Genomic DNA, 12,753 nt, shown 5'->3' with positions numbered 1-12,753 from the left:
TGTAAACTCTGTGGACAGGGATTGTTTCATTTTTGTCTTTCTATACCTAGTGCTTTGTATAGTGTCTGGCACAGAATAGCTAATTAATGAATATTTATTGAACTGAATTGAATTGGAGAACTTGTTAAATCTCAATATAAATATGCATTATTGCTATTTTAACTATTTCTATTATTGATACTGGGGGATGTTGCTAATACTCCCAATACCACACACTCAGGTGTACGTTTCTTTAGTTATATTCCTTGAATTTGTCCTGCAATTATTCTAGACCCAAGTAAAGTGTCCACCTTCACAGGAAATAAAATGACTCCCATGGAAGCAGAGAATATTTGCTGCCCTAGAAAAGATACAAAGATAGTTTATTAAACAGTGGCTGAGATGTTTTTATTCCTCCCACGTGAAAGCCTTGTGATTCTGATTATAGTGAACCCTCAGTTTTCCATGGATGGTTTATTGAGTTTTTTTCTCAGTGGCAAAAATTCAACCCCCCTCATCCCCAGATGATGTTTCTTCCTGCTATGGAGCACAGTTCTAGGCTGCCTATTCCAACAATCGCTAATTATGGGTTCAGTATTATCTGAAAGGGAATCTGATAGGCTAAATATCCTCAAACTATCCCCTCAAAAAAAATTTTTAATTCCACACTAAGAAGAAGTTACTGGGAAAAGGGAATGTTATTTCCTCATTTTGGATTAGCCCAATTGCTTCTTTTCTCGACACTGGGGTGTAAGGGGCAATTGCACTAGTTTGGAGGACTTTTGTGAGAACTATCTATTTTAAAGAAACACATAGAGGAATCACAATTTCTATTCATTTCTTTTAAGTTTTCAGTTATCCAGCATAATCAAAAATCAATACAAAGAACCAACATAATACTCAAGGAACTCTTGTTCTCTCTTTGTATCCCTCATCAAAAATGTGAGCAATAGAAAATCAAAATATTTGGGGTGGTCCCAGACTTCTGCTTGCTGATTTCAAGCAGTCCTCTGCATAGATTGTGATTCTCTCAGTAGCCCTGCTGACAGCATTCAGTGATTTTCATATGATCCTGTTATTTTTGTTATTTGTAGAAGTAAAAATTCATTAGATCATTCTAAAAATATGCCAAGGCCTTTCAGGGTTGCTCAGGATAACTTTGAAACCATAATTTCTATTTCTGGGCTTATTTAATGCTTTAGCCACTATTTTTAATACCCTTAACAGATGTTAGCTTTTACAGTGACATTAGGGCATAAATATATAGGACCATTGGGGATTCTTTACCAGCTTTCCCTTGCATGTCAGCTGTATTTGGTCACCATTCTGGAGAGAGGGGCTTCATTTGGGAGAGGCAAGGGAAAAGCTCCCTTCTGATCCTTTGAATTTGAAATCTTATGTTGAAACACCAACTCAATTCTTTAAAAAAAAAAAAAAAAAATTTAGAGAGACCTAGGGAGTTTTTTGGAACATCAAAGAAAGTAAAATTTCTCTGATGGTTTTCTTATTGAGAGGAAAGAAGAAAAGGATTGAGTTTGAATGTAAGTGATTTTTCTCCCTTTGGGTATTTATTCCCCTTCTTATGTCTTTTCCTGACCAAAAAGTATTAGTTTAATTGCCAGTAATGGAAAAAATGAATATTTGCAAGTGTTACATTCTTAAGTGAACTAAAAGTTTCCCTTACATGGATTTATTTGGAAGTTAATTATAACTTAAATTTTGGTACTGGACAATCAAATTCTTCACACTATTTTCAGTGTTTAAAAAACCAAAAAAACTTAGACAAATATCTGTCTTTGTTTTCCTCATTAGTATTGAAGGAAATATAGTTTGTCTTAACAGAAAAGAATACCTTTCCACCCCTTTATTTTCCTAAGAATTCTATAGTGGTTTTTGAGTTCTCTTTATATGGCATCACTGTGGTTTGTGTTTTTCCTGGTTTCAGTTGGCTTTGTTGGAAAACTAGTTTAGATTGTATCTGGTACATAACTCATTGTTCTTTCACATGTACTGTGGCCTATTTCAGATTTTAGCCACATTTATATAATTCTGAAGTTCTACTTCTTTGCAAAAATGGAAAAATCCTATTTTCTCCACTTTAGCTATATCCTAAATGAATGACTTTGCTTTCTCTTTGATAATCAAAGTCAATATATTTAAAGGACATCATTACTGTCATTAAACATCATGGGACAGTGGGAAGGAGGGCTGGGTTTAAAATCAAATTGCATAGATTAGAATTCTCTTACCTTTCATTGATGTAACTTAGACAATTCAATTTAGTCTCTCTAAGACTTAATTTCTTCATCAATAAAATGGTGTGTGTGGGGGTGGTGGTGTGTGTTTGTGTGTGAAATATGTGAACTTCTGAGGTCACTTCCAAAACTAACTCTATGATCCTAGAAGGCAATCACAAAAGTCTTCCATGTGGCAAGCATGGATGATCTTTGACAAAAATTTTCAGGGTTAAACATAAGTTATGCTCGTTTTATTTTCATTATAATCAAGATTTAGTCACAGAAACTGTCTTCTGAATGCCAAATTAGCTTATGAATTGAACCTGATTACTTAGAAATCAGGGAGGAACTATTAAGCACTGTTCACAGGACACTTGTACTAGTGGTAGACAATTGATATTTAGTGATTTAATGTTTGAAGAGCACTTTGCAAAATTTAACAAGATAGCCCCCAAAACATGAGTTCAAATCCACCCTCAAACATTTACTAGGTATGTGACCATGAGCAAATCATTTTACCCTTGTCTGCCTCAGCTTCCTCATCTATAAAATGAAAATAATAATAGCACCTCCCTTCTATGGTTATTGTGAGGATGAAATGAAATAGTTTCAAAGTGTTTTATAAATCTTCAATTATCACATAAATTCTATCTTATTATTTGATCTTCACAAAAAATTTATGAAGTGCTATAGATTATTATTATTTTACAGATGAGGAAACTGAGGGTGACAATAATCAAGTGACTTGCCTAAGATTGCCCAGCTAGTGAGGCATTCATTCTTACGTCTTCCTGATACCAAGTCCAGTAATTTTGCTCCACATGCAACATTAACTAAAGGGTTATCCTTCAAAAACTATGTAATTTTCAGTTTGTGATATTATTTCTTAAAATCTTATGATTTTTTAAATTACATTTATCTGGATCCTCATTGTTTGGTATCTAAATGTTCTAAAACTATAATATATAATCTGAATGAAAATGGCATTTTTAACTAATATTGGATAAAAGATCTTTAGCCCATTTTTAAGTCTCATAGATTTATCATGTGGTAAATAAGTGATTGGTAAGTAAAATTAGTCAATATAGATGTGAAAGATATCTTGGAGGTCATCTTGTCTCACACATTTAGTAATGAAGAAAATAGCCCTTAAGCTCTTGCCCAAGGTCATTTAAATGTTGAGCTGAAGAGCCAGAATTCAAACCAAGTTCAAGAACAAGTCCAAAGTTCCCTTTGTATTATACCTTGCTGCCAGTAGGGAGTTTCAAAAAGTTGATCATCAGGTGGTATTTTTATCATGATAGATTTGGGAAGTGAATTGTTGAACAGAAAAAGATCAGATGAAGAAATCTGGCTATTTATATGTACCAAGGAGATAGTAGAGAAAAGTAACTGTAGCAGAGAGAGAATATCAGTTGAAGCATCCAATAATTTTAAGAGGCAAAATCTAGGAAAAGTCAGTAATACAACTGTGATATCAGATATCTATGCACAAATATAACAAATTTATGGAATGGAATCCCTAACACAAGAAGACAAATCCAACCTCAGTTAATTAAATATGGCAGGATAAGTAAGACTCACAATGGGAATATGGCTTGAAAAGAGCCTATAGACTGTTCAAAAGTAGCAAAATGACAAAATAGTGCTTGGGAAAAGGATGGATCTAAATAACATTATATATTAAGGTATACTAATATGAAGAAATCCAGAAACCAATAGGGGAATATAGTGGAAAATATTTCTGTGAAGTTTAGTGGAGGGAGAAACAGAAGTAATATTGTGATTGCAGTAGACTACAAACTACCTAGTCAAAAGAAAGAAATTGATGAGAAATTTTATGAATCACACAACTATAAAATGATGCATTATATGTTGAATGATCCATGTGATATGAAAATCAAGAAACCTAATGAAATCTTGGGCAACAGTAAAAGAGATAGGAAGATGATGATCCAGCTATACTCTATCCTGTTTAGACTACATCTTGAATGAATATTGTGTTTAGTTCTCAATGTCATTTATTAGGGAGGACATTGATAAACTGCAAATTAACCGGAAGAAAGTGGCCAAGATGATGAAAGGCCTGGAGTTCTTACCATTTGAAGACTGAGAAACAAGGAATTTAAAAATTGTTTTATGGTTAACTTTAGTTTTATAATAAAAATTAATCTACAAATATCTCCTTTGCTGATACCCAGAGAGTGATCCTTTAAACAGAGAATAAAAGATAAAAAATTAAAAACAGTTCAGCATAACTAACCAACTTTTCAAATGAGTGTGATAAGTATTCAAAAGTCTCCCATTTCTTCAGTAAAGTGGGGGGGAAGTATTCTTTCACCACTTCTTTTGAATCAAGATTGAATAATAACTAGACGGTATTCAGTTTCATCTTTCTTTTGTTTCTATTTGTTTCTATTCTTTTCCTTTTTTTCCCACTCACTCTGAGTCAGTTTCTTATGAGTATTTCTATGCCTTTTTATATTTTTTATAGTCAACTTTTCCATTATGTCCATGTAACATCATGTGTCTATCCATTCCACAATTATTGGGAATCTCCTTTGTTTTTAGGGGTGTTTAATGTGGAGGAGAAAAAGCTTTCAATACTTGAAGAGCATGAATCAGAAAAATAACTTTTGTTCCCAGTAGAAATAATTAGATATAAGTGGTAAAAAAGCAAAAATAGGTTTGATATAAGTAACACTTTCTAATAATTTGTTATTTTAAAAATGGATTATATTGCTGTAGGAGGCAATGGAGTTTTCTTACTAGAAATTCTCCACTATAATTTTATCAATATAGTCTGATGATCACTAAACCAACAAGAATTACACTATGATAATAGCTCCAAATAAGCACATCATAATAATAGATCCCCAAAGCACTATTTTTTTGAATGAATAATGTATGACTCTTAGCTTTGGCCCATATCTCTTAATATGTCATGCAACACCACCATAGAATGCCTGCCATGTCCTTTATTTATCAAGAAAATTAGAACTACTTTTCAGAGATACCATTTTATTCCTTGAGCTCTAAATAAAAATCATGTTTTATGCATCATTTTAAGTGAAATATTCACAAGTTAACAAAACAGAAGGACTTAAATATACTGTTTGATGGAAAAATTGAAAAAAACTAGAAGGACAAATTTGCTAGAATTGTAATTTAATTTGGGTCATTGATAAGGATTTTTAAGATAAAGTTTCATTCTAATCACAGAGAATTGCTGGATATATTTTCATAAATCATTTTTTACTTTCAAACCAATTGTTGCAATAATATAGCAACAACATAGGAATGGGAACTCTAAACAGTCAAAACTACCCCAAACAATCAATAGCTAGATTGAAATATCCATCTCAGTGAGCTACAATAGAATTCTGTCATGCTGTTCTCTAGCTTAAATTTTACTTTCAGATATCTTATATGCAACTGGCTCCTATTTCCTAAGAGAACCTAACTTTTCTCTCATTCTGTCTTCTACAGAGAAGTTTTAATCCTGTGATACATAATTAAAAATTGAAGAACAGTTCACTGTAATGATGAAAGAAAGTAGAACCTGTCAAACAATGGGGAGAATTTTTACTCAAGCAAAGGACTGTGAAATTGCTAAGCTTCTACTTCAAATGAAATTGTTACAAAATCAAGAGATAAATTGGCTATTTTACTATCTTGTTATTGAGCTCCATTGATTACCATTTGTCCAGTTTTATAGATGAATTTGTTTTGGTTTTGTGCTTTTGCATCATCATTATCTTGTAGTCATCACAATGAAAATTGTTTTCTTCAGCAGAATATGAAAATTAGTAAAAACCTATTTATAAGTATCTCAACTTTTCAATGTTGGAGATATTCATTACCTTGATATTTGCTTCTTTTTTCTTGAGGGAATAAAAACAAGAGGAATTTATTAGACTGGAAAGGACAAAGACCAGCACTACAGACCCTAGCTCCAAACCCTTTTAGTACTTCAAAGAAAGAGCCTGAAGTCCAGTAGAAAGTTCTCACAACCTGAACTGGGTTCTCAATGCTATATATCATCAGTTTATGATTAAAATTTTATCAATCTCTCCACAATTAAGTTGTTTTTTCCTACTCTGTATCATGATGATAATTATGAGCTGAAGTCTACTAATAGTAGAGTGGTATTTGTGGTTATTTATACCTAGCAAGGAATTGTGAGCCTTCTATCCAAAAATTAGTCTCACTGGTAGCTACTATTATTCTCCAAAGCATTTTCATATCTATTATCTCTCTATATGACCCTGTCAATGTTTGTAGGGTAGGGTTTCCAAATCTCTCTACATATTTGAAGATGTGGTTCAAGACCCAATTTGCAAGACGTTGGGTAACTTATTCTAGTCCTTCATTTCTTCATAGTTAAAATTAGCAGCTCAGAATGGATCATTTAAAAGATTTCTTTGCACTCTGATGATTTACATAGATCTTCTCAGATTGTTCTTTCAAATTTCAGATTTCAGCCCTGCTATAGTGTTCAATATTTGTATCTGTTTTAATTGAAAAGATCAGTCATTCATCATGAGTTCTCTACTTCCTACTCCAATACCTTAAAACTTTTTAATCAGTTTTCAACAAAGCATAGATTCATCCTGAAGGTGAATGGGATTGAAGATACCACATAGGCCTAGTTCAACATTGCTAACAATTGGTCATACAATCCTCACTTTAATATTTTCAGTGATATGGAATTCACTACTTCCCTGTGATAATTCTTTCTCTTCAGGGACATTTTCAAACATTAAATATTCTGGCTATATAATTTAGATCTTTGGCTTTCCAATGTCCCACCTAAAATGTAATATCCTTTATTGTGTGTGACACCCTACATCATCTGACCAGTTCAAAGTAGAAAAGGGTTATTCTTTCTTCCTTCTGAGTACAAGTTATAGGGTCAATTGAGTGAAAATGTTGTAGCAAAGTACATTAAATTATATTGGGTTATTAGATTAGATTAGGTAAAACATTTTTGAATGCTTATTATACTGATAAGTGCTAAAAATACAAATATACTGCCCTCATTAGCTTGTGAATTCCCCAAGGACAAGAAATCTTTTTGTCTTTCTTCATATCCTTCTTGCTTAGACAGTCGTTAGCATATAACAGGTGTATAATTAATGCTTATTGACTGATTTAGGAATCTATAAATTAAATTATCCTAAATAGACATAAACTTCAATATTTCAGAAGATACATATATATATATGCTAAGAAATATAGTAGATTTTAAAGTCAAAACAATTGATTGGATTTATTTTTACAAACAAGGACACGGAGAGTTACTTTTACTAGTACAGGCATTTTGTTGTCCATTTATTTTTTTCAGAGGTCCTCAAAGCATATATGTTTAAGATAGGTCATGTATCACCTACATGCATGTATGTATGTATATAGTATGTACACACACGTATAGAAGTACGTGCATATTCTATAACCATTTTGCTGTTCTAAACTATTAGACTGATAGTATTATCTTTAAGCACAAATGTAATTGAAATCTTTGACAATCTTTTCAATGTTTTCAACCTATCCAGCATTTTAGTTTTGGGATCCATGTGGATCCTCAAAGAACTTATTTCTTCCCTTGTTAACACTTCATCATTTATTGTTTGTTTGTGGTTTGAGTGTTCATGATTATAGAAACCCGAACACCTAGAATGGACTTTTCTCTTTTGTTTTCCAGATGCAGGTGGAACTTGACCAGGAATATCAAGACAAGTTCAAAAGGCTCCCCCTGGAAATTCTGGAGTTTGTACAGGAAGCCATGAAAGGAAAGATCAGTGAAGAAGGCAATCACAGTTCAGTCTCTTCTTCCCTTACTTCAGATAGCAGCAAAGTGAACCACAAGTCTCCCCCAAATGAGGAAGAACTGGAAGAAGACAATGCAGAAAAAGTGTTTGATACACCCCTTTAACTTGCCCCCATGATCCATAAGCAGGAGCCATGTCTTCCCAAAGCTTGGTCTTTCCCCCTCTTTCTTATAGTGAACATGGAGCAGAGCAGCTGCTAGTATCAAGAGGCTTTGCAAATTACATATTGTATCAGAAGATACAATGCATATCACTTGAAGGAATCTGTCTAGCAAAGTGATTTGCAGAGTTCTTCATTCTCATTCTTCAGTTAATCATGCCGACACATAGTACAAGTCTAATGAGGAAGATAATGTGTATACCATAGAGATATAGGCATAGATATTTACTTTCTTTTTAACTAAGTCAGATTGGCCCACGTGCACCATTGGGAATACTTAACAAAGAAAACCATTTGCTGGTTTCTGTTTGAAATCAAAGTATTCTAAACCAATATAGAAAGTGACAGAAATGTGCAATGCTATTTAATGCCTTGTAACAGCCATATTTGAGCTTTTATTTTAACTGCCTGTCAATAGCCATATCATCAATTTAATATTTGCTTTAAATTGTTTTATCTTCTTCGCTTCTGCAAGCACTGGTGGCTTGCTATTTTGATATTATGTTTATCATAGAGGTAAAATTGTATTTGCTGCTGAAAATTTCACCACAAGAAATGGTGGTGACTTTTTTAAAAGTTTTTTTTCTTTAAATTGAAAAAGCATAACTTGCTTACATCCAGATGCAGCCAGAACAATGGCTTAAAACAGTAAAACATATCAGGATAGTTTGTTAGGGACTATTTTAGGATTCAACCAAGATAGCCACATAGCTAGGTAGACTATGGTATCTTCAGAGATTTTGAGTTTGATCTGACCATTTAGATTCACAGGTCGTGTACTCACTAGCTATAAGACTAAAGGTATTGATGAAATAGTTGGCAAATAATTGGCCTATGAATCAAAAGGGTAAAGCCACCTTGAATATGTAGACACAGCCATAGCAAACAGACTGTAGTGAGTCATATTGACTATAGACTAGTTCTCACATTCTATAGTCCTTTTATTTTGGGGTATAGAAATAAAGATTGAATATTTATCTAGAGAATACACACAGACCCATATATAAATATATATATATAAATATATCTCGTATCCATACAAACATATGCACATAGAACAACATGTGTGTATTTATACACATTCCTATATATGTGGGTATATTTGTTATTTGGCAGTGAACACAACCTCATGTATAATAAAATAAATGAAATTCAGATTTAAGTGGGTAAGGAAAGCAAGTTTCTGATATCTAGTTTATGTAGATGTTAAATTATATTAAAATATTAAGAAAATCTTGTTTTGGCACTGGTGGTATAAAGCAAAGTTTGTTAGAACATAAAACACTCACATATTTTGCAGGCTTTAAATAATTGGTTTCAAGGATTAGTTTTTAAGGGTCTATCTGCATGTTTAAAGAGGGTAGAACTTAACAGAAAAGAGATTGACAATATTGGAAATATTTTATTTTCCACAGCTATCTTTTGCCCTAATTAAAATTCAATTTTACTAAGGTTTGAAACTGAAGCCCATTTTTTGAATGCTATAAATGTATTTTGAATGCACTTAATCCACTGAATCACATTTTAATGTAGTTGAAAATTGACAGTCATCTGTATTTATATAATGTTAAACTACAAACAGCAAATCAATCACATGGTATAGACCAAACAGATTATTATATTTGAAAGTTTTGATCAAGTTAAAATCAGCATAACTGCTTTTATTGTTGCTGTTCCAGATCTGTGATTTCATTGGCATGAGGGAACACTTGGTAGGAAAATTCCCTCCACTGATCAGCAAATTTTCAGTAATGTATATAGTACTTTAAGCACTGAGAGACTAGGTGACTTGTCCAGGATTACAAAGCTAATATGTATAAAAAGACAGGGCTCAAACTCAGGTCTTTCTGCCTCCAAGGCCAAACAAAGCTCTAGTCAGTATAACACACTGCCATTCCATAGATATAATATTTATATTTAGCTTTAAATCTATAGGAGATGTTCCCATTATCTTTTATTGAAATTAAAACAATTATCTTTGACAGGAGCAAAGCAAAGCAATCTAATATCAGAAAACTTTTATGCTCCTTAACTTGTATTCCCTCAGGAGTTTAATATTTCTGTGCACCTTATATTATTTACATTTAAGCAATAACTACAAGTTAATTTTCAGTTTCAATCAAGATCAAGCTTAGGTTCAAACATTAAAGAATAATTTTTTTTAAACAACTTTAGTAAAATATGGGGGAGTCACCTGATCTTTCAAGATGATTGTATTTTGAAGTAAACTACTTTGATTCACTGAATAAAGCTTCCACTTAGAAAAAGGGAAATCCTTTAAAAATCTTTCTATTTGGCACTTTGAAGATAAAGACAGTGATCATAAAGAAGCTATAATGGTCTCCATTGAATGCTCCATTTTATAACAGAATTCCAGATTAACTGAATGATGGATAAACTAATAAGGATATTCATAACTCCACAGCATTGTAATGAATACAGTAGATAGTGCTGAATTTTAGTCTGGAAATAGAATAAGGCTGAGTAATTTTTGATTTATACAAAAACAGTTCAGTTATACAAAACAATTCAGTTAGTTGGTTTTCCATATCTTAACCACTGTAGCTATTTTGCAATATGTTTGTATTTGACCATTTACTGTAATCACATTTTTTATATCTGTACAGTGATACTTTTTGCAGTTGTAGGGTAGTGTGTAACACTGTATATCTTGCATTGTTGAAACTATAACAGTGATACAAATATCATTTAATAATATTAATATTACTTGAAATAGGCTAAGATGAAAAAGGGGGGTCTTTATGATGTGAGGTCTTGTGCCTTTATGTATTTGCCTTGTTCTGTGTTGAATGTATGAAATTCTGTACTGTGGATGTTTCTCTAATAGACAGTATAGCCTTGCATTTACCTAGATTGTGCTCTTCAGCTATCTCTTTATACTACTGAAAATAGTGTGGTTTTGGCAGCGTGAACAGAATTTTCAAAGTTCTAATGAAATGCCAGATATTTTGGAATTTAATTGTTTCATTATTGCCATATATTAATTAATACATGTGTATTAGTTAAGCAATCATTGGATGATTTCTAAAGGAACGTTGCTTGCGTTTCTTTGATTTTAATGTTGCTCTTGTACATTATATTAATATTGTCTTGATGGATTGGACTTTGTGATTTTTGCCTTTTAAGAAAAAAGATAGGACAAACTATTTGAGCTATTAAAATGTACATATTTTGGTTTATCAACCTCAAATTGTTTAAAATGCATAATTCACATTTTTGTAATAATTCTATGCAATTTTGTGGCATGATGTTTCTTCCACTTGTAATTTTATGTGCTTTCATCAACAGTTCCAAAGGAAAAAATAAAAAAAAAATTTCTTAACACAAGATAACTGCTATTTTTCAGTGTTCTTCCAGAAATCACAGCTCCCCTTACAGCAGCAAGAATGATACATTTTCCTTGAAAGCCCTCAATATTACAAAGAGAATAAGAATCCTATGTAAAGTATCTTTGACAAATAGTTATCTAGTCTTTCATTGAAAATTTTCAAGGAAATAGTATTCACTTCCTCATGAGTTAGTCCATTCAACTTTGGGGTAGCTCTGGCTATTATTTCTTTACTGCTTATGTCAACCTTAAATCTTTTTTCCTCTTCCACCCATTACTCCCACGTGAATCATCTTACACATGTGTTTAAATCTTTATAGATTTTATTCATCAGATTTTTGCTAGTGAAATTTAATACAAATATTATCCAAATGCATATTTACTAGTTTACTAGTTCAAGGGAGTTCACTAGGAGTCAGCAGGAGATCAGATAGGAGATCACTAGGATGTAAACACGTGGAATAAAGACCTTGAGCTTGCATGCAGCTGTCGTTGGGGCTCTGTTGAACGTGAGAACCACTGCTCAGTGAGATGGTGGCCAGTGATCTCTGACGACTTTTGATTGAGATAAGATAGGTAAAGAACTACTGTAGGAGACAGTGGCCAGAGATCATCTGAAGGCCTGGGAATTAGATGTGACTGATAATGATAGCATCTGGGTGAGAGGAGCTACAATAAAAGGAGAAAGTAAAGGAACAAGAGATCATCAATGCTACTAATCTCTGTTTTTTTTTTTTCATCTATAAAATTTTTTATATAAAAATATAAACAGTTATTGAAGGGATTCCTAAGAAGTCTATGAGTAGGGAAGAAGTAGACTATTGCAAGCAATATTCCCTATAGATTACATCTTTATATAATTGACTTATTTGTAGAATACAAGATCCCAGTATGCTTATTTGTTCTTGACTATACAATAGCATTTGGTATAATAGAGTGAGTTGCTCTGTTTTAAGGCCAGATTTCAACAAGGATTCATTAATGATTTTTTTTTAAACTTCCAAGATTCTTTGTATAAGATTCCATTTTAGCTCTGATGTCTTCACTATGTGAAAACATGATCAATCAATCAAACAAAAATATGAAATTTGAATGCCATTGGATGAAGCCAAAATAATGCCAGATAGAAAGGAAGTTTCTTCCTTTTAGCTGGAATACTTGGACAATCCTTTAAGAATTATCTGTAAAGTATCAAGC

General features: G+C 32.5%; 1 protein-coding gene across 2 annotated transcripts in view; it reads left to right on the top strand.

The window, feature by feature from the left end:
- PLCB1 (phospholipase C beta 1) overlaps positions 1-11,555 on the top strand; it is an 814,021-nt gene extending 802,466 nt beyond the window's left edge. Inside the window, exon 32 of one of the 2 annotated variants that reach the window (XM_074287888.1) lies at positions 7,921-11,555. In XM_074287888.1, the coding sequence (XP_074143989.1) occupies positions 7,921-8,151 (231 nt within the window). In that variant the 3' untranslated portion in view covers positions 8,152-11,555. The remainder of the gene's footprint in view (positions 1-7,920) is intronic. The other variant, XM_074287889.1, reaches the window with a different exon arrangement.
- Positions 11,556-12,753: the final 1,198 nt, after the last annotated feature.

Source organism: Sminthopsis crassicaudata, chromosome 2 (genome assembly GCF_048593235.1).
Source record: "Sminthopsis crassicaudata isolate SCR6 chromosome 2, ASM4859323v1, whole genome shotgun sequence".
In the NCBI taxonomy this organism is placed as follows: Eukaryota; Metazoa; Chordata; class Mammalia; order Dasyuromorphia; family Dasyuridae; genus Sminthopsis; species Sminthopsis crassicaudata.
The sequence above is the reverse complement of the archived record's forward strand: the minus strand, read 5'-3'. Positions and strand labels throughout refer to the sequence as shown.